Genomic DNA, 23,963 nt, shown 5'->3' on the forward strand with positions numbered 1-23,963 from the left:
TAGTGATGAGGAAAAATCGTACCCATGATGATATCCATATTTCTACATGGAATTTTATTTTTTATTGTTCTTTCCTTTCATGTGAAAAGAAGAAAGATATAGTTTCAGTACTAGAACTGTGGACCAAGATTCTTTAATTAGGAGCCTGAGAAGAGCAATCTACAGAATGAGATCTCTTGCACAAATCTCATTCATCTTTCTTCCTCTAAACCCAAACACCGAGCCTGCAATAAAGTAGTCTTCAGAAATGTTGATGGAGTCAATGATGCAGTGACTGAAAAAGAATTATGGCTCAGGCTAGTAAAGGAACTTCACTAGTTCTGTCTGGGCAAATCGATCAACTAAGAATTACACTCATGCTATAAGAAATTACTTGTAGCCATCTTATGTTTATGGATTCAGTGTTTATGTTTTATGTACACACTGTCTAAGCCACAAAGCCTCCTTGGCCCTTCTCAAAAATGTCCAAACCTGGGATCCAGCTCTGGAGAGTTGGATGTAGTGGGTCAGTGAGTTTTAGCAAGCCTCATAGTGATGGTGATACCAGTGAAAATCTGCCAGCTAAGGTGCGTTATGCTTCACCCACTAACCCATTAGGGAGCCTGAGGCCGGAGTCCAGTCACACAGAATTTCAAACATAAGACAATTCCAGGTCCTAATGGTCTAGGGAAATGAGGTTGTTCTCTATAAATAATTGAAATAACATTTCTCTCTCTACAGGCAGTTCTTCTGAGGATTGAATGTCATGATAAATAAGTGGTCATGATCTTCAGTTTTATTATTATTAAAATGAAAATAAAATGTATAAATTTAAAAATCAGTGCATTAATCCATTGCTTACATACATAGCATGATTTTGTGTTATGCCATAACTGCTGAAGGTGTTTATTGATTTGCCAAAATATGCTAGTTAGACATTGTATTTAATTGTATTTGATTTGCAGGTCCATTTGCCTATATTTGAGAAACCAGTGGTCAGTAATGGTTAGCTGAATATCAACTATGCAGCATTAAAAGGGCAATGCCCTGTGGCCAGAGAATGCTTGATATGTGAGATATCACCACGCAGTGAATAAACAAAGAGAGTGGTCAGAGATGGGACTGGAAAAGGTTATCTAGAGCTTTTTAGATGATGAAGAGGATGAGTATGATGGGAAGGTACTGGGAAATTTGGAAGAGAAAACTGACTAGTTCCTTCAGGAGCATTGAGCGTTAGGGCTGGCAAATGTGGAAGCTGCTTACACTGGGTTTCTTAATAACAATACTGATTACATTTTGGATCCTGTATCCTGTGGGGTATGTCCTGTGCACCCTAGGATATTTAGCAGAATTTCTGGTGTTCACCCACTGACGGCCAGTTGTAAACCTCCCTTCTCAAGTCATGATAATAAGACGGGTTTTGTTTATTGATAAGAATCCACTTGTGGGTGGGAAACAGTCCCTCAGTGACAACCACTGTGCTACCCTGCAATAACTCAGGGGAGAGCTGATGGCGCCTGGACTAGGAGAAATCATGGCAGAGTGAGGAACAGCTGAATGCTGGCTATGCTGTGAAGGTAGAGTCAACAGAACTGTCTGATCTTATTGGATGTGGGGTGAGAGAGGAAGTAAAAAAGCCCAGGGAGACTCCCAGGTCTTTGGACAAAATTAAACAAGGAAAGAATCTTCCCTTACTGAGATGGGAAAGTCAGCAGGTAGTGTAGGTTTGAAAAGGTCAGGCATTAGGGTTTTTGGATTTGAAAACAGTGAGTTGGAGAAGCTTATCAGGCATGCTGGTGAAGATTCTGACTGAGCAAGCTATTGTATGCCAGGGGAATCTGGAATAATGGGTAGAGTAACATACATGTGGGAAGACTGAATTAGTCTTCAGACATTAGAATATAGAATTGCATCCTATTATAGCCAGTAAGGACCTGAGAGAGAGTTGTAATCCAAGCTTCTCATTGCCTAGTGGAGAACACCAAGGTCTGAAAAGAATGTGACTTTGTTTATAAAAAAACTGAAAAAACAGAGTTGTCAAATAGAATATTTGCATCAGCTTGACTTGTGTATTCTCTCTGGGTAGGAAAGACTGGTTTTTGATTATTTAACATGAACTGAATAGAAGTATGTAAATTAGCAAGATAATGTAGTAACATCTCTACCGTATTATAAATTAAAAGTCATTCAGTAAATTTAGTGCTTTTCCATGCTCTCCTATGCTCTCTTCAGTCTTATTTCACCAGTTACATGTACCGTAATACAGATGCTACATATATACATATATTTCTAACATCCAGGAACACTTACTAGGAGAAGGTATAAGTAATGAGGTAATATCATCTTCATAGTCATTTTCTTGCTCATCATTTCTGCTGACTTCCGGGATCTGAAAAAAATGAATGTAATTTTTAATAATATCCATTAATCTTAATATATCTGCATCTACAGACACCAAAAGGAAAGTTAATACCTGTGGAAATTATGGTTTTAGTTTTTATTTAAATACCTTGATTATACTACGTATCTTAGCTATTGTATTTTTGCCATCTACAAGAGTTCAGTGACAAAAAGTATTAAAAGTATAACTGTGGCCATAAAACATTTAGAATAGACAACAAATTAACTTAAAAATGAAACTATTAGCAACTACTTTAAGATTCAAAACAATAGTCATGAAATTTAGGTGTAATAAATAAGTCTTAAATAAAATTGAACATGATTATTTCTTTTAAAAACAATGAGCTTTGAGGGGCACCTGGGGGCTCCGTTGGTTAAGTGTCTACCTTGGGGTCAGGTCATGATACCCGGGATGGAGTGTGGCATCTGGCTCCCTGCTCAGTAGGGAGTCTGTTTCTCCCTCTGCCCTGTTCATGCTCTCTTTTTCAAATAAATAAATAAAATTTAAAAACAAAATAAAACAAAAGCTTTCTTTCATTTTAACATTTCTGTATCTTTTATCAGTTCAAAAGACATTCTTAATTATATCAAATATTAAATACAATGAAAGACAGTGGAATTGTAAAACGGTTTATTTTCTGTCTTTAAAAAGAAAAAAGAAACAGAGTCAGAATATTGATGTTTGTTTTTCTGAAGCCAGTTCCATTAAGAAGGAAGAATTACTGAGAAAAAAAAGAAATCTGTTATCTCTGAATTGCTAGTCTTTGTTTATAATCTCTGAAGGAGACATGGGTTCTACGGTAGGGGAACATACTTGTGTTGGTAGAGTAAGGTAAGTAATACCAGTGAGAACTCTGTGCCAAACATCTAGAGAACGAGGTGGAGGTTGGTTGCATTAATTTAGGTCACATTTTGTTACCATGAACTGCAAGTGATTCTTCAAGTGATTTATTCTTTTGTTTTTATTAAAGCTGAAATGATTAGTCCATTTGCTCTGCATTGGGACTGTCCCTTTAAAAATTAGAAGCATTCATATTGAAGCATTATTAAATTTATGATAGCTTTGGTATGCAAAGTTTGACTTGCATATTGACCTCATCAATTTGGTTGGTCACTCACTTTGGCCAGTGGGACCCCAGTGGAACTAACTAACTTCCTTCTTTCTTTCCCTCCTTCCTTTCTTTTTAGCTAAACATCACGGTCTTTGATTTCCAGTAGAATCTTAAAAATAAAAATCTTTTTAGTATGTTTTGTAGTGAGCTTGATTCAGAAGCTCATTTTATATTTATGTCATATTTTCCCCTTGGTGGACTCAATCATATGCTAATATGAAAAATTGCAACTTTACAAGGGAGATTGACATGTTGATTCATATTTGCATGCTTTGGTATTAAATGCATTGTTTAATGTAGCCATTCTTTGTTTCCAATTAGACTGACCTCTTTACTTCATAAGATAGATCAAGAATACATTAAAAAAATCCATAACACTCTTACAATCATATCAAGGAAGTGTTTACAGATTGGATAACAGGGATGATTTTCAAAGATTTCAGAAATTATTTGAAAATTTCCTATCTACTATTCATAAGCCTAGACATTATGAGCTCAAAATCAGTGTGAATTAATAAAGAGACTATGGGCAAGGGTGCGGGTGTATGTGTGTGCACTGAGGTTACAATCTAATGCATTTTTGTGTCCTAACTTAAGCTATATGACATTTGTATTAATAAACAAAAAGCAAGCCCAAAAAGGTATTGAAGGAAGAAGCTTTCCAAATTTAAAAAGTAGCTGAGTTTGACAGATTTGAGTTGGCTCATAAATATTATGTAAAACTGATATTTTTTATATCAGGCTATGCAGAGACTAATTGTTTTCTCAGGAGTGAGAGGATTTTTAGAAATATTCAAACTAAAAAGCAAAGGTTTCTTACTTGAGTTCCTTACACTTAAAATCACATTTGGCTTCAAAAATATGTTGGATTCATGATGTATTAATAATTGTTGAATGAAATCAATGGTGGCTTCAAAGACAGCAAGTGTGGTGGTACCCTGACATAGAATGACTTTAGCACTTAGATGTGTGAGGCAGTGGGCAGAGCATGGATGGTGTAGTCAATCAAATCACAGCTCTATTATCTCTATTAGTTATCAGCTGCATGATATCAAGCAAGATATTTAACTCTAAATCTTAATATTCTATCCTGTCAAATGTGAATAGTAGTATGTATGCCACCAGTTTGCTGAGAGCGTTAAATAAGAATAATGTAAGCGAAGCACTTATCATCTCCACCACACAGTGAGTGCTTAATAAGTGTAACCTGTACGTCAGGTTTTCCTTCATCCTACAAAATATAGATATGCACTTAATAAGTAGAGTGATCACATCGATTTGATGGGAGAATCTTCAATAATCAATAATTATTTAACCTTTTTTTTTCTCAACTGTGTGCCTCTAGAAGTTCTACTGATAGAAAAAGACCTGAAATACAAACTTTCTCTCTGATTGAAGTGTGGCATTGTGGCTTTGTTAATAAAAATGCTTAGATAATTTATTATATAGTAGAGTTAAGAATGAAAAAAGGGTAATTTTCTAATAAGTTCCTTTTTCTAAGGCTAGAGTCTAACTTCATTCAGTTGTTAAATATTTATGCAGGCCTAATATGTGCTAACTAATCTGTTAGCAATTGGGAAAAATAAGTTAAAAATAAGAGATATAGTATTTCCATTCCCACAACTATCATCTTTTTATAGGGAGAGAAGACAAAATAATAAGATGATTAGACTATAATATTTTAGTTCAGTACACAAATCCAGTTCTTAGAAGTGAAACAGAGAATTAAGAAATAATCAAATAATCAGGGCAAAATTTTATTAATTTGCTTTTTTTGTGAGGAGATTGTATTAAAAAGTTATCTTGATACTTGCCTTGAGTCCCACTTCTCTAAATGAAAAATCTAGCTTAAATAATAAAATCTATCCCCTGAATATACTCAATTTAATATTCCAGCCCACAGATACTCCTTGCAGCACACAATGTTTAATGAAATTAAAATCATTCATTATCAAAGATAAACTAAAAAGAGAACTTCTTGTTGACTGAGATTTATAAAGCTCCACATGGCTTTGGCATCTAGTGCTGTACAAATTGATCATCATTTTCTGATTTTGAGGGAGTGGATAAAAACAATCTTCACATGGCAGTTGGTTTCCAAATCTTGTTATGAGATTCTGAAGATATTATAATTAGCTTAACTCTTGCCCAACTTTCCATAGTGTTGATTATAAATGATTTTGCCAGCTGTAAAGCACATGGCAGTCTGTGGAATGAGAATAAGAAGACACAAACATCTTTAAAGAGTAGCAAACAGGCCCTGGATCTTATATTTTACCCTAAATAAATATACTAGGCTGCAGAATCTAAGGTCATATTCCAATGGAAGTAATAAAGATTATAGTTTCTAAATGTGAGGAATAATGAACAATGTTTTACTAAAGCCACGAATAATAATATCAGAGCCTTAAATATTTTTTTCCCAAAGGTGCATAGAAGGACTATATTATTTTAGCTCTCATTACATCTTTTAAGAGAATTATTTTCTTCGTAGCCCTCTAGGAATATGGTATAAAAGCAGAATCATATGATTTTTAATGAAGTTCTCTTTAGATAATAGGAATTGAAATCTTCAGTGTAAAAATTAAATAGGAAGTCCTTCTAAGATTGGGAAAAGAATAAAGAAGAATAAGAGATGAACTGTGAGGAGGGAGAAAGTGGACATTTTCCTTACTGTGGACTAAAGTTTTGTTAGAATAACCTGAGTATGTATGTTCCATTTTTTCAGACAGGCTTTGGGTCTTGATGTCTGCCCATGGTGCAGCTCTAACAATAAGCTATGAACTTCACCTTGGCACGTGACCTTATAATCACACTCTCACCCTGTTTGTTCCAAACCCGCCGCAGTTGTGCCTTCATGAGGTACCTGCACCTTTCCTGGACCATATACTTGGTTTGATTTCAGCCATCTCTCTCACAAAAGTGGGAATGACAAAATTTAAATTTGTTCTTTTGTTAGGATTGTAGCTGTAAATGTAAAAAATTAGTTATTTTCATTTAAAATTATGGAATCCCAAAATCTGAAAGGAACCTGTGGATAACTGGTTCATTCTCTTGTTCACACACTGATATAATATTAAAACAATGTGTCACAAGAAAAATGTAGGATTTAGATATTTTTTCCAAGCAAAAGTTGTTTTTATATGTGGTCTATAGTCTGTACTGCCCAACCCTGTTTACAAATTGGCTTTTCTTGGGTCCTATACTTGTCCTTCTCTTGTCACAGAATGAATTTTCTCTAGGTGATCTTATTCACTCCATTTAAATTTATATTTATATCATGATGATTCCTGGATATAACATTTGCTTCAAACTATTCTGATTTTTGTATTCTAGTATGCAGCAAAGGATATTAGAATAAACTGTCAAAAGCAAAGGAGAAAGCCTGGAGGGAAAGATATCAGAAAAATCAGGAAAGAGAATGCTTAAATTGAATGTGTCTACCCCCAAATTCATATGTTGAAATTCTAACTCTCAAGGTGATGGTATTAGCAGCTAGGGCCCTTGGGAAGTGATTAGATCAATAGAAAGGGCCCTCCTGAACAGGATTAGTGATTATGCTATTTACATAAATTATGCTAATTAATCACTCTAATGCTGATTAGATTAATTAACATTATAAAAGTAACCCTCAGAGATGCCTTACCCCTCTGCAGTATGAGGATACAGTGAAAAGATGGCTATCTATGAACAGTGCCTATCTAGGAACAGTGCCATCACCAGACACTGAAACTGCTGGGACCATATTTTGGGAATTACCATTCTCAGAATGGTGAAAAATAAGTGTTATTTATAAGCATCAGTTTATGGAATTTTTCTTATGACAACCTGAATTGACTAAGACAGAGGGTTTCAAGTAAATCCCATTAAATGATTCACTGGGAATGAAAAAAAAAGCTCTGAAAACAGTTCACAGTATTTTTCAATCAGGGTCACTGGTTACCCTGGTGAGGGGAATTATAACAGACTTGTATGAATTTCATACTGGACTGAAGAATATTAAAATGGAAGTGAAAAATGGAAGGCAACATGTATGGAATTTTAAGAACCATGATATGAATAGGGCAACTGTGCTTAAAATTTTTCATAAAATGAATTAGAAATGTCAGTGAAAGTGTTTTATTGCAGGCAAGGGCTATGAAGATGGTAATAACATCTAAAGCACACATGCACAAAACACGGTAGTAGACAGAGTGGGATATGTATACATGGGAAAATTTCATGATCCCAAACCTCAAGTATTTTACAACTGTGGAGAACAGAAGGAATATAGATAAGGCAAAATGAAAAAAGCTTTTAAAATATACATATACTTGAGAGAGGCTATAAGATAGAAACCTATAATCATTTCCATTAGGTGGATAGAACAGAGGACAGTACAGGGTAGGTGGTATTCAAGCTGAGTCTTAGAGAGTGAGTATGGTTTTAATCTGCAAAAAAGAAAAAAGGGAGGAAGCAAGTTCTTGGCTGATGACTGAATGACTGAACCAATAGGAAGACCTGGTAAGTGGTTCCTAGTTGGTTTGGTTAGGTTGCATGGAAGGATATATTTGAATGTCAAGATGTGGTGGTGTATCATGATTTTATTTTATAAACTTTTAAAGGTTCTTGAGTTTGTTATTATTTTCCAAGAAGTGGGAAGTAGCATGTTCCTGCCTATATTTTAGAAAAATAATTCTGATAATAGTGGGTGAGAGGGAGAGGAGGCTATTTCAATAGTCAAGGTGAAGGATATTGAGGACTATTGAAAGAAAAATATTTATTTATAAGATTTTATTTATTTATTTAAGAGAGAGAGCGAGCAAGAGAGAAAGTACATGAACAGATACAGAGGGAGAAGCAAACCCTGCTGCTAAGCAGGGAGCCTGACATGGGGCCGGATCCTAGGACACTGGGATCATGACCTGAGTAGAAGGCAGAAGCTTTATCAGCTGAGCCACCCAGGCGCCCCGGAAAGAAGATACTTAATGAAGAAGGAATACTTAATAAATATCAAGGAGAGGAGATAAACAAGATTTTTTATAGTTTTGATGCCAAAGGCTAGAGGAAAATGGTCAAATATGGTTATGCAGATTTCTGTTCAGCACAATGCTATAATGCTCTAGAGAACTTCTGTCATTTAGAGATGAGAACACCGATTAAAAACGTCTTTTCTATGAAACTGGAGGTCAGAATCTAATGTCAAGATATAATATCAGCATCTTAGATATCCTTTGTTGTTTCATGTAACACTTGAAAAATACATTTAGAATGGGTATATGGCTATCAAATGGTGATTTTTCCCATTTCTTAATGAAGTTAAGAAGTTTACCAGTTTGGAGAAACAGAAATCAGTTAATTGTATGGTTGTCAAATAAACTTTTTTAAAAAAATTTCATTTATTTATTTGATAAAGGGAGAAAGAGCACAAGAGTGGGGTGAGGGGCAAAGGGAGAAGCAGACTCCCCGCTGAGCAGGGAACACCCCCCCCCCCCCAACACAGGGCTTGATCCCAGGACTCCAGGATCACGACCTGAGCCAACAGCAGCTGCTTAACCAACTGAGCCACCCAGGTGCCCCTCAAATAAACTTTTAAGTCAACAAGACACTTATCTACGAAACAGACTGATAGCATTGAATTGAAGAATAAGTACAAAATCCCAATTAAGTTATAAAGATACCAAAAGAGTGTTTAGATACAAACAATTGGACAATGAACTATAAATTACATTTAATCAAATCTTACTATATTTCTTTCCTAGAAATGAAAAAAATTTTTTAAATGTTGCTATGAAATTACATGGATTGATTGGGTATTAGATGCTTTTGAACAATACACTGAAAACAAAAGCCAGATAGTTTTGTCCATCATTTAGAAATGATGTTAAATGGAATGGAGACAGAAGCAAGAAGGGGTTTGGTAAAAGAGAGAACACAGAGAGAAAAATGTCAGAGAAAGAGGATGTAATCACACAGATTAAAGGTCAAAGCGAAGAGAATCATTCTTAAGGAACTTTTTCTGATTTCAGAATGGTAATTCAGAATGCAACTAAAGCATCTTGAAGAGGGAAGAGTTCTGGTGCAGGCAAATTCAGAAAAATATGCAGAACTCAGGGAAATTCTTAGTAGGTATCTATATATGCCATCCAGCATTTTTGAGGATGACAATTCTTACCAGCCTTGGTCAATCAGTCAATAAATATTTATTGAATGTTTGCTATATGTGTAATATTATAACACTAGGAGAAACACTAATTTCCAGGGGCTATGCAAAATATGTTATATATAATATATTATATATAATATAATATATTATTTTTATATGTTATATATAACATATAAAATGTTATATATATATATAACATATAAAATATGTTATATATAATATATTCCCAGGATGCACATATTTAGCTAGGAAAATAAAAGTGAAATGCATAAAATAATTGTAGTCCCTTAAGTGTTTGATTTAAGTAAAGACTGCAATAGAAGATAAGAAAAATGAAATTATCCTAGGTTGGAATAATTAGAGCTGGAATTTGAAAAATGGTTAAAACTTGAGGGCTAAATCTTGACTCTAGTCCCAGGAACCAGTGCATGATTGCTGAGTTAATAGATGAATAAACAATAGATGAACTGGTAGAAGAAGAAAGAACGTGGTGTTCTTGGCAAGGAGAATTGGTGCAAGCAAAAGCAAGGTTGACCAGGCCATATGCAGAGGGCAAAGAGCAAAGAAAGCTACCCAATCAAAACGTCAGGTGAATTTTTGGGAGAACATGTGAATTTCGATGCAGAGTAGAGTCGAGTCAATATTTGCTTATTATATCCCAATTGTGGAATATTATAATATTTGTAGATGACAGTAATAATGATGATTGGTATTGCTATTAAACATCCCATCTATAAACACATTTAAGTTATTTAAAAGTTTGAGTCCAGAACTATTCTCAGAAAAATCTAGATTCAAATCTCATCTTCTATTTCTTACCCACATGAGCTTCAACAATTTCTCACTCTTGACCACTCTGAAAGTAAAAATGACTATATATATACCTAATGTCAGAGGGTTATTGTGAATGTTAAATAAGAAAATATCAAGTACTTAGCACAGAGCTTGCCACATAGAAAGCACTAAACAACTGTTATCTCTATTATCTTCATGAAGAACATTATTTTATGACAGAATGACCTTTTATGTTGCCCTATTGTTTTCATATTACTAAGCTATGTTTATGTAAAAATTTATATTCAGTTATAAGACTGAGTAAAGATCAATTCTATTCAAGTTGGAATATAGAGAATAAAAATAAAGACCTCCAAGTGGTAAGGATATTTTTATAGCTTATAATAAAAAATGTTTGCTTTGAAGTGTGAGGAGTTATAAAACAGATGTGATGGTGATCAATATTGGACCAATTAAGTTAATGGAAATTAAGCGGGGCTCTTGGGTAATGCTTGTGTGGGGTGTACATGGATTTTCTCCTGGAGCACCATTTCTACGGACTCTGATATACAGAGCCTCCTAAGAGCTGGATGTCAGCAGGATTGTTGAGGAAACGGGTTTCTCAAGTGATTCTACAGTGTTTAATCCCCAAATGGTTTATATTTGGTTTTACAATGTTGCTATTGCAGCAAGGACTTGTTCAGGCTAATATTAAACTTAGAGTGCCTTCTTCCAGGATGAAATGATGTAAGGGAACACAGGTGTTAACTCAGAAGGGTATCTCTTATGAGGTTCACCAAGAGGAGGGAGCAGTAAATTGGCCATGGATGAGACTCAAAGTACACAGATGAGTAGTTAAGGAGGGGCTAACGAATTTGATTTTAATAAACCATGAACCTGTGATTGCTGCATTCATTACCTTAACTCTGTTTTTCTATTCCTATAAGAACAAAGGCACATACATGACAGCAGCATAAAGCTTTGCTATTCACAATTCTAAACTCTTGAAATAAGTTTTAATTTCAGAATCATAAGTTAAAAAAAGGTAACGGTCTGTTGAGGAAACACAAAATACCATGAGGTCAAAAGTATAAATCATTATGCTGTTGTGAATGCTCCAATAAAATCAAATTAAAAAAACATGCTTTCATTTGGAGGAAAACGAAACAGACACTAAATAATGGATGGGTTTCCCTGTTTCCAAGCTGGCAGACTGGAGTTAGTAAAGAGGTGGCCAGGTTTACATTTATGTTGATTATTGCTAGAAGTCGCTTTTTCGTCTTTTTTTCTAAGCCTTCGATAATCTGAGGGTCAAAGAGAACCAATGGAAAAAACCACGCTGAATAATAAACGGCTGGAATTGTCATCTTCACAGTTGTTGGCCATTTCATTTAGCTAAAACCAGAGGAATGAATATTTTCTGAAATTCAAGCCAGAAACAAACATAAAATACCACTTAGAGACAACCGTCTCCACCAAAGAGTATACTCTTCAGTTGTTAGATAACATGATTACTTGACAAATGAAACAAAAGATCCTTTAAGTTTATATTATTACTGTAAAAAAATCAGTGTTTTTGACAAATTAAACCAAACGATTCTTAAACTTATATTGTTGCAAGTCTATTCCCAGTAGGTGTTTATATGGCTGGAATAATCCCTCACTTCCAAATAAAGAATTAGAAGAGTCGATTCTTATTGATTAGAGCATTTTAAACATGAAAGATAAACAGTTAGAAAAGGTGAATTATCAATTAATGAAGACATGGTGGGAGAGTAACTAAAATTTCTATCCTCCAACTTCAATTTGAGGGCAGGTAACAATTCAGAAGAAGCTGTTCCCATGGAAAAAAGTCACTATAAATAAAAGTATACAAAAGACACATATTCTATATATGTGGATTCAATATTTTTTATACTGAAACACATTGTAGTACTCTATGTATTTCCTCTCATTTTCTAATTTTATATTTAAATTGTGGAGTTTAACTAGTAACACTATCAAAGTCATTCAGTAGCAAAGCAGTAAGTTCAGAAATTATGAGAAATTTTCTCAATTTTCTCATAACCAGAAAAACCTGGGAGATGCCCATGTACCCTCAATGAATAATTCTCCTTACTAAAAGCTGCCATTTTCACCCTATCTCAATTGATCAGATTCCATCCAAATTAGTTATCAGAAGGGCTTTACAATTCTGTTTTTTTTTTTTAAAGATCTTATTTATTTATTTGAGAGAGAGAGACGGTGAGGGAGAACATGAGTTGGTAAGTGGGATCAGGCAGAGGAAAAGGGAGAAGCAGACTCCCCGCTGAGCGGGGAGCCTGATATGGGGCTTAATCCCAGGACCCTGAGATCATGACCTGAGCTGAAGGCAGATGCTTCACCAACTAAACCACCCAGGCACCCCAGACCTTTACCATTCTACTTAACTTTCTAAGTACATTGGCAGGATGTACACGTTTAGATCTTAGGTAAATATGAATTTATTTAAGAAAAATTACCAAAAAATGCATGTTTATGTACTTTAAACAACAAAAAAGGTAGTGGAATAAATTTGATAAGTTGATAATAGAACCTGTTGAAGCTAAATTTTCAGCGCAGGTAGGGTAAAATAAAATGAAAAACTTCTGTGATAGAGGAAACAGCATTGTTATATATTAAAGAAATACACTTCCCATCCACCCACATGTAAAATCAAAATAGAGGAGAATCAATAAAACCAATAAGTTCGCTTTGGAAGAAAATCCCCATTTTCTTTAGCCCAGAAATCTGAAAGCTCTTAACTTGTAAAGAAATGCATTTCATCTTGTGGGGGAGGAGTCCCCAAAACACTCAGGGTGCTGCTGTTCATAGTCCACCGTTACTGTACAATGAGCCTCATCCCACTTCATTCTGTCACTGAGAACTGCAAACCTGTTTGTTGGGATCAGCATTTTTAGCTTAGCATTTTTAAACTTTGCGTGATTTATTTAGTAGATCTCACTTCTTAATCTTCACATTCACAGCCTAAAAGAAATTGGGACTACTATAATGGAAATCAAGGTGTGTCTAGTATGTATTTTCATCTGGAAGTAACTCCATGAGTATGTAACCTTATATGACGTTTAAATAAATTTGCCCGATGCGGTTTACCTTTGATTTCACCTCTGCATATCTTTTGAGAGGGACTTTTCTGCTTTTAAATGTAGACAGCTAGTTATTTTTAAATGGCCAGCCATGGCAGTTGACTGAAAAATGACTTCACAATAGGATATATGTATTTTAAAGTAGACTCTTTAAATTAAAAAGAAGTTTCCCTATAAGTACAATGAATTCATCTTTGGCAGAGCAACAAAGGCAATATAGTGGGGCAAAGATAGTCTCTTCAACAAACGGTTCTGGAACAAATGGACATCCACATGCAAACAATGAATCTAGACACAGACCCCAAACCCTTCACAAAATGGATCAGACAACTAGGTGTAAGATACAAAACTAAGACTCCTAGAAGATAGCATAGGAAAAGCCCAGGTGACCTTGGGTATGGTGATGCCTTTTTAGATAAGAGAACAAAAACAATCCATGAAAGAAAGAATTACTAAGCTGGACTTCATTAAAATCAAAGACTTCTGCTTTGTAGAAGACAGCATCAAGAAAACTAGAAGATAAGCCACAAACTGAGGGAATATATTTTCAAAAGATACATTTGATAATGGATTGTTAGCCAAAATACACAAAGAACTCTTAAAACTCAACAGTTAGAAAAAAATGACAAGTGAACCAAGACCTTGAGAGTTCATCAAAGAATATATACAAACTGTCGGCAAATAAATAAAATAGATACTGCTAATCGTAGGTCATCAAGGAAATTGCAAATTAAAAAGTAAGATATTACTCTATACCTATGGCCCAAACGCTGAACACTGACAACACCAAATGCTGGTGAGAATGTGGAGTGTCACAAACTCTCACCCACTGTTGTGTGAAAGTGAAACAGTATAGCTACTTTGGAAGACAAGTTGGCAGTTTTTTAAAAATTAAGCATATACTGTTAACATATGGCAAAGCAATCTCACTTCTTGGTATTTACCCAAAGGAGCTGAAAACCTAGGTATACATAAAAACCTGTGCATGGATGTTTATAGCAGCTTTATTCATAATTACAAAAACTTACAAGCAACCAAGATGTTCTGTAGTACCTCCAGATAACAGAGTACTATGAAGTACTAAAAACAAAAACCAAAAACCCAAAGCCAAAAAACCCATAAGTAATCAAGCTATGAAAAACATGGAAGAATCATAAATGCATATTACTAAGTGATTAAAGCTAATCTGAAAAGGCTACATACTATACAATTCTGACTATCTGACTTTCCAGAAAAGGCAAAACTATGCAGACAGTAAAAAGATCAGTGGTTCTCAGGGGTGGGGTGGGGGGAGAGATGAATAGGCAGAGTACAGAATATTTTTAGGGTGGTAAAATATTCTGTATGCTATTATAATGTTGGATATATGTCATTATACTTTTGTCTAAACCCATAGAATGTACAGCACCAGGAGTGAACTCGAAGGTATACTATGGACTTTGGGTGATTATGATGCGTCAGTGTAGGTTCACCCCTGGTTAAAAAAAAAAAAAAAAAGTGCCATTCTGGTGAGTGATATTGATGGTGTGAGAGGCTATACATGTGTAGGGGCAAGAAGTTTTTGGGAAATCTCTATAGCTTCCTTTCAATTTTGTTGTAGGTCTAAAAGTTCTTTTAAAAAATACAATATATAAAAACTTAAAAAGAAATTCACATGCCACTAGATTTTTAATGTTCTTCATTTTGTCTGAAAGTATCTCTGAAACTGTTTGGAGTGAAATTCTATAGAAACCAGCAATGTCATAACACAGAAATATGATTACTGAATCACTAGGTCATCTAGCTTTCTAGCATTACATAATTAACATTCTGTCTAGATATTTGAGCCACTTCACATTGTTATGGATCATGAAATTAAAACAGTAAGATAAGGACTGAATTATTTTACCTGAGATTTGCATTTATTAACAGTTAAGTGAATGAATAAAAAATTAAATATTATGCCCTATGTTTGAGGGCATTTTGAAGTTTTACAAAGAAATGCATATTACTAAAAAGTTGATTTGCTCATCAAATTAAGCAGTATCTTTAGGAAAAAGTTCAATCTGAGACTGTGGACTCTGAGAAACAGAGTTTTGGAGGCAGGGGGTGGGGGGATGGGTGAGCCTGGTGGTGGGCATTAAGGAGGGCACGAATTGCATGGAGCACTGGGTGTGGTGCATAAACAATGAATTTTGGAACATTGGAAAAATAATAGAACCTTTAAAAAAAAAAGGAAAAGTTCAATCTCGAAAAATTCCAATAGAATCAGTAATTAAATAAATATTAAAGAAATAAATTAAGTAAATAAGTAATTATTTACTTATTTAAAGGCACTTATTTGTAACCTGATAAATAGAGGAAAATATATTAGGAAATGGGACTATAAGGAAGCATAAATTTTTCTGAAAAAAACACTGACATCCATATACATGCTTATAATATACATGATACGTGTAACAATGTTATTGCTAAAACTAATAACTTACATCATATTACTGTGTGCCAGACATAGGTCTAAGTTTTGTACTCACATTAACTTATTTAATCCTCAAAACAATTTTGCTATTGTAATCTTCATATAATGAGTGAAAAAAATAGGCACAGTGGGCTCAAATAACTTGTCCAATCTTACACAGCTAATGAGTCTTACTAGAGGGCCCAAACAATAAGGGAAAAAAGTAAATGAGCATATACCAAGAAGAATGTGTGAAGTCACCTAAGGGTACTATGAGTCAAGAGTTGTAGAGATTCACAGGAGAGAGAGCTGACAAAAATTTGCAAGAAGCACTCCGGTCTCAGGGTGATGGCTGGCATCTGACACATCTTCGAAAGATGAGAAAGTATTTAAAAGTAGGGATAGAGGTGGGAACTGGGCATCCTGGGCAGTCAGAGCAAAATAATCAAATGTGGACATGGAAAAGTTTGGGCTGTGTTCGGGAAACAATGGGCTGAGTTCGGGACAATGGGTCGTCCAGCTTGACCAGAGGGTAGGGACAACAGATGTGTGTCTCTGGGGTGCAGGTGAACCCTAGTTGCTCGGTGCTTCCTGTCTCCCCTGTACTTCCAGCCCTGGGGTCAGGTGGCTGGGAGCCAGCTGTTCATCGATTCCGTCCATAGAACACAGGCTGAGAGGGGTATCGTCTTGGGTATTATCTGAGTTAGGAAGAAATGGAAGGCGCACTCTCAGTCCCCAAAGAAGAGATGGGCAAAACAGCGGTAATGACATTTGAAAGCACAGCAAGACATCGTGAAACCCTATCGCAGCTGTACCGTTGCCAGTGGAGGAGAGCTAATGGAGGCCATGGGGTCAGAAGCCAGAGAAAACAGGGGACATTCCGTGGACTCCACACATCCCTGTTCATTTTCCTCTGCTACCCCGGCTTGCAAATCAGCTAGCCATTTTTTGAGAAGCAGGAGACAGCTACATTTTTACATTTGGCTTGGTATAAGTACAGGGAAAAGTCTCTCACAAATGTTTTTTGTGTTCTGAGAAATAAAAAAAAAAATGGGATGAATGGACATATGTTATCATCAGAGATTCTTGCTTTGGCCCAATTTTTCAGGAAAGAAAAGACTGTGGTAAGATGAAAATGTTACAAGTAAGAACATATGGGTTTCACAGTAATATCATTTGATAACTTAATGGGCTGTATCTCCTTGGTAGCACAGAGCTAAAGTATATGTGGCTCTTATTCCTTCTAAACCTACTTCAAGCAATATACACAATTACCTGTTACTATACTCACACCGCAAATGGGATAACAGAGGCAGAGGAGTTTTTAGTGATTTGTTCATGATCACCAGATGCAGTGAGTTTCTCCTAATCAGGGTTTTATCCACAATTCTTTTCTGAGATATACGTGATATGGGGCTATGGGCACTCCCCTTCATCTTGCTGCCAAATAATAGGGAGATGAAGATCCCATGATTTAGAAAGGTCATCATAACAGTTTTCTGCATTTATCAAGCAATTAATGATTTTCAAAGCTCTTGCACATATATTGCCATCCTCCTATCCATCCTGCCACACAGGGTTGTGTGTCGAGCAGAAGATAAATGTAGAGATGGTAGCTGGTACACGGTTTTCGGTATTTAAAGCAGAGATTCAAATCCCAGATAACCCAGGGCTTTGGGGTATGTGTAGTCAAGTCCAGTGCCCCTCACACTATAAGATGACATTGTCTGTCAAAACAGTCTGTCCCATGTATAGATGAAATTGAAAGAGTCTAGTGAAAATAATAGATATTAAGAAAAGAAACCTTTTACTCAATCAAGAAATCATGTCTGACTACAGATCAAAGTTCTGTTCTACAAATGACAATGAAGGTTTAAAAATTTATGTTGGTGGTAAAAATGAATTTGTAATTCATATCTTCTATCTTTGATCAAAGTACTTTCTAGAGAATGTGAATAAGAGAAAAGTGTGGAGTTAATCCAACAAAATCTGGTAATCAATTAAAATCCTGAGATACAGTTTAGGATGAAAGATGGCTACTATGCCTTTAAAGTCATTAAAAAGATGACTCTCAATATTCCTGATGATAGAAGAGTCTGTATTTTATTGTCTAATTACTGGCAATTGACTTTTTTAGAAAGTATTGCCCTTTTCAGAGGAGAAACAGTTTTACCAGGTTGTCTTCATCTGTTTTTTTTTTTTTTTTTTTTTTTTTTTTAAGGATTTTATTTATTTATTTGACAGACAGTGATCCCAAGTAGGTGGAGAGTCAGGCGGGGGAGGGCGGTGGATGAGGGGGATGCAGGCTCCCTGCCAAGCAGAGAGCCCAACACGGGGCTCAATCCAAGGACCCTGGGATCATGACCCGAGCAGAAGGCAGAAGCTTTAACCCACTGAGCCACCCAGGCCCCCCTTCATCTGTCTTTTGATAGGTGTAGTAAAAGGAATAGTAAAAGTAAAATTCCACACATTATAGTTACATTTGTTTAAGTTTTGTGACAAGCAGATTAAAATTAATTTTAAATTGTGGTTTCCCTGGCTCCCCCATCACCACAGCGAATTTTATATCCATGTTTGCTTTCTTATTTCCTGAATCTTAAGTTAGTATTTCAAAGACAGGCCTAAGCATTTAGCCTTTCAGCACTGATTTGTCTCTGGAACCCAATACCCACTTCTGTTTGACAGCCTCTGTAATCACTACCAACATTTCCAGAGCCCACAGACAGGTCATTTGCTAAAAGAGGTGTTGGGTTTGTGCTTGTTTCTTTTAATTATTTTTATTTGGCTAAATAATGGCTGTCTAGCTATGCATTTCCAGTTTATCAAATACTTAAGACACGATAATCCAGACATCAGGTATTATCTCTTATGGACTAGGTTTCTTCACCCTTAAACTAACTTGTTCTTTTTCAGACCTGACCATTAGCTCAATGTTTTCTTTTCTTTTTCACTTTTAAGGAGAAATAAACACAAACCACAGAAAGATGGGCTTTTACACAGTGGGTTGCCATTTTCAATCATAGTTTAATGAGACACTTTCTTTTGCCAAATATAGTGCAGTATGAATCAGGTGACCCTTATGTTATCCTTTTGTGAATCAGAGCTGCACTAGCTGTGGGCCAGGTATACTGAAGATAAAAATACAGCAAGAAGGAAATTTAAATAGATCATATGTTTATAATCATATGACATTATCAGAAAGATCAGAAAAAAATTAAATTCAAAATTGTAACATCCTACTCAGAATCACCTAGTTAGTTACTTGTTACTGGATAAAGAAATCCATTTCAAACTTAATGTCAATGCTTTATATAATAAAAACCATATAAGAAAGCACTGGAGATTGCCAATCACTTGTTTCCTGTTCATATTTTACCTCACCCTGGAAAGAATAAGGTAGATTATTGACTTATAGGGCATTAAGACCAAAGATAATTTTAAGATGAGGAACAGTATCAGATAGTGTAGTGATCCTGGCCTTTGATGCACATTAAATTCACAAGGGGAACTTTTATAAACTACCTATTCCCAGGCCGCACCAAGTAAGACCAATTAAATTAGAATCTCTGGAAGTGACACCCAACCACTTGCATTTATTAATGAGTCTGCCGAGGGTTCTACTGTGCATTCAGGAGGGGAAACGCATAGACAGTGATTACAAGCACAGATTTGTGGTAAGAAGACCTAAGATTCTAAGTGGCTTCTGGCTACTGACTGTGAACAAGTTACTTAATTTAGTACTAGATTTCATCTGTAAATCAAGTACTTGTTTCTTTGGCTTATTTCAAGAGTGAGATGAGCTACTTCTTGGCATAAATTAAGTACTATTACTATAATGCAGGGCGGGGGGGAATCCACTTCATGTGCAGGTAAAGTGTGACAGCATGTGTCAAGTTCCGAAACTGTATTTTAGTGCCTGTACTCCAATATCTGATGGAATTCCAGATTTTCATGATGGCTTCACTTCCTGAATTAGGACTTCAAATTTTTCTTCAGAAGCAATGCTGTGCCTTCCTGAAGTAACAATGCAACCTGGTTAAGAGCGTCAGGAGCTAATAGTCAGGTTTGAATCTTGACTGCGCCTTCTGTTAGTTTTGTGACACTGACCAAACATTTAACTTGTCTGTCCCTCAGTTTGCTCATCTGTAAAACTGTCTACTAACAGTACCTGTTCCAGAGAGATGTTGTGAGGAGTAAATGCATTAATAAGTGCAATATATAAAGCCATTAGTGTTAGTGTGTTCCAGCACATTATAAAGTAGTAAAAAATGTTACCTATGATAATTATGATAGTGATAATGATGATGGTAGTAAAAGAACTCCTTTATCAATGTTTCAAACAAAAGAATCTATTTTCCTTGAGTGGAAAAACCTAATATTGTGTCACATAGATCTTTCTATTTTTAACTATTCCCCCATGCCATTTCCAATAGAATGCCACACCATATCTACCATGTGTGAAGAACCATGCATGAAGAATCAAGTTTTCAAGGGCAAGATTCAGATCTTCCTTATTTATCTAATGATTCAAATCCATATCCACTTCTTGAAAATAGTATGAAAGGTCATGTTCTATTAATGGGTAATAAGTAGCATCTTCTTTATATATGCATTTATTTTATAAATATGTCTTGGTCATATATCATATGGTTATACGTGATCACATATTGATATTGGTATTAAGGGAAAAAAATTAAAGAGAGTCCATAAATTATGTTGCTATAATATGTTGTAGTTCTCATAGAAAAGCTTCTTTTGGGGGCTTTAATACAAATATTCTTTTTTATTCTTAATATTTTTAAAATATTCTTTTTAAATACAAATATTTTAAAAATATTTTTAATTTTTTACCTTATGTTAGTCACCATACAGTATGTCATTATAATACAGATATTCTTTTTTTTATAACAAATTTTTAAAAGATTTTTGTTTATTTATTTGACAGAGAGAGATCACAAGTAGGCAGAGAGGCAGGCAGAGAGAGAGGAGGAAGCAGGCTCTCCGCTGAGCAGAGAGCCTGATGTGGGGCTCGATCCCAGGACCCTGAGATCATGACCTGAGCCGAAGGCGGAGGCTTTAACCCACTGAGCCACCCAAGCACCTCAATACAGATATTCTTAATGACATCTTCAGAGATCTTGAGTAAAGAGATACTTGGCTTTCCCCAAACTGTGTTGAATATCACGTTTTAGAATTTCACATTACTTTTTGTATCTTTTAACAAAATTTCATATTTAAAAAATGCTTTACCAGAGAAACATTATGTAATTCATAAATTCACTGTTTGCTTTTTCCTCACTGTAGTTATTAGTGTTTTTCATTACAACCAAAATGTCTATAGAGGAGACCACATTATAGGGTCAAGGATCCTATTAGGTATCACAATTAGCAGCTGCTAGAAGTGTTTACAACTACAGCTGTGAAGGTACTTGTCATAGGGATTCATTATAATGTATGTCATATCTGACAAAAGGCACATAATAATCTTTTATTGCTTTTCATGCTTTTAGGGCTTTAATTTTTCTAAAGCCAAACAAGGTCATCTCCCATCATTTTTACTTGATCCTTAATGTGACAGAAGATACGCTTTCTGAAATAAATACTATTATGAGGTACTGAAAACACCTTAAGGCAAAGTGGGCAACTTATTAACTATGCCTTTATGAGGCTTCTTGTGGAAGGCAAATAAAATCCTTATATCTGCCACTGCCTTTTTAATACTTCACAGCTACCATCCAAAAAATCCCTCTGCTGAAGCTTCTAGTGATGGCTGGTCTATGAAAGAGAAATAAAATGCAGATGAAAAAAGAGGTTTTAGAGTTATAATTTCCATGGAGTTTGCAAAAGCAGATATCAGGAGCTTCAACAATATTCTCTCTTTGTCATGTACCAAGTTTGTTAATTATGGAAGATAGTGTCACTAATTCTTTTAACTGATGTCTCACAGTCTAGCCCGAGAGCCAGCATCTACACTGGTGAATTTGTGGCCCTATATGTTGGAGGCAGTATTTATTTATGCATGTGTGAAATCACTTATTCAACAAATAAATTGAGCACCTACTATGTGTCAGGCAGTGTTCTGGATAATAATGATATGGTATCATTATCCAGTGTTCTGGATAATAATGATATGGTATCATTATCCAGTGTTCTGGATAATAATGATAATGGTATGGTAATAAGTAAAATAACAAAACATTTTCTGCCTCTGTGGCACTTCATTCTAGTGGAGGGCAGACAGATGAAAAACAAATAAATATATGATATGCCAGGTGATTATAATTACTAGGAAAAAATAAAGGAATAAAAAATCAGACTGGGATTGATATTTTATATAGCTTAAATATTCATATATAGGACTATGAATATGTATATTTGAATATGAAACATATTCATCTATATTTTTCATATTTCCCATCCCTTATATTTCCTACTCCACATGCTTTTCCAGAACCTTGCCATTCCCTACTAGGAGTGGATGTTAATGTTCTCTTTCCTTGAAAAGGGGTGGGTCATTGTGATTGCCTTGACTCAAGAGTAAAGCAGAAATGGCTCTATGTGACTTCTGAAATTGGTCATGAAAGTGATAGAACTCTCTCAGGAGATTCACTCCTAAAATCCAGCCACTAGGCTACCAAGCACTCTAGAAGTATGGAGATCTTCATCTACATGGAGGGAAACAGAAGCTCCCAGCTCCAGCTCAGCTCTCAGAGCAAAACTCCAACGTCCAGACATGGGAATGATCCAATTTTGAAAGTGTAGACTCCAACCCTATTTTCAACTGTCCTAACCAAAGTCATCTGGAGCAGAGATGAACTTTCCCTAATGATCCCTACCCAAATTGCACATTTATGAGCAAGTCAATCATCATTATGGTCTTGGTCTACTGTTTTGGGGTGGTTTGTTATACAACAATGTGTAGCCAGGATAATACAGACATACATATGCATGCTTGATTCACTTAAAGCTCGACTGAGTGTGTTCCTTCTGATTTTAAGGATTAGATGGCAAATAAAACAACTTAGGTGACTTGAGAAAGGGACAGCTGTGCTACCCACCATGGCTGCTAAAAGTAAGGGCATGGCTATTTTAGTAAGATTATACCCTTGGCTGGCTCTGTCAGGTTGAATCTTGACAGAAGGTCTGGACATTTTTCCTGGAATTGCTTTCAGTGCTGTGTTCAGGTTTACCTAGTAAGGCACTGAGCCTGAGGTCTATACCTGTGTAATTAAACTCTGTAAATTGGAGATGTATAGCCTTGAACCAGTTATTTAAACTTGAAGAGTCTCTTTGGATGTATGTATGTGCATGTGTGTGTATTTATATCATAAAAAAATAAATATGTTTGTATTAATGTTGTCTACCACATAAGGTTTCAGTTTAACAAGAGTCCTAATAATTGCTAATACTTTTTAGTGCATATTCTGAGGTAGGCAATGTTCTATGTGCTTTTCATACATCATCATTTTAAGTCTTAAAACCATTCAGTTTCTTGGGTTACCTCCCCTTTCACAGAGGAAGAAACCAAGTTCCTAAGGGATTAAGTAATTTGTCCCAGATTGAATGTTAGCCATCAGAGTGGGATTAAAAAAGTCTTTTGGAGAGCAGAGTCAGGTCTCTTCATCACTATGTGGTGGATCAAGTAAATCAAATGTGTGAAAGATGCAACGTGCTGAAAACAGGAGAACAAAGAGAGTAGGATAGGCTTAGACACAGGCAAGGAGCAGGGGCGCTACAGGAAATGAATGAGAGAGAACTCTGGAAAGGCTGGATGCTGCTGACATTGCCCATACTACATTTTTATGGTGGAAAGTTAAAAAAAAATAGTGAATTTGGTGGACAGGCAGCCTAAATGCTGTGTTCCTGCTCTGATGGATAGGGCCTCAGAGAGACAGGTTGGAGAACAAACAAGGGAATGAAGCAAGGGTCTCCTTTGTTGGGTCTGGTGCCTTGTATTGATTATTCAGATACTATCGCTGAGCTTCTAAATT

At 35.6% G+C, this 23,963-nt stretch overlaps 1 protein-coding gene across 3 annotated transcripts in view; it reads right to left on the bottom strand.

The window, feature by feature from the left end:
- The window catches only part of BANK1 (B cell scaffold protein with ankyrin repeats 1), a 307,483-nt gene that overhangs the window by 48,305 nt on the left and 235,215 nt on the right, over positions 1 to 23,963 (bottom strand). For all 3 annotated transcript variants that reach the window (XR_009353027.1, XM_059172136.1, XM_059172125.1), the window contains exon 8: positions 2,290 to 2,368. Coding sequence is in view for 2 of the 3 variants with exons in the window: in XM_059172136.1 (XP_059028119.1) it covers positions 2,290 to 2,368 (79 nt within the window). In the remaining variant the exon portion in view is untranslated. The remainder of the gene's footprint in view (positions 1 to 2,289; positions 2,369 to 23,963) is intronic.

This window comes from Mustela lutreola, chromosome 1, assembly GCF_030435805.1.
Source record: "Mustela lutreola isolate mMusLut2 chromosome 1, mMusLut2.pri, whole genome shotgun sequence".
Classification (NCBI taxonomy): Eukaryota; Metazoa; Chordata; class Mammalia; order Carnivora; family Mustelidae; genus Mustela; species Mustela lutreola.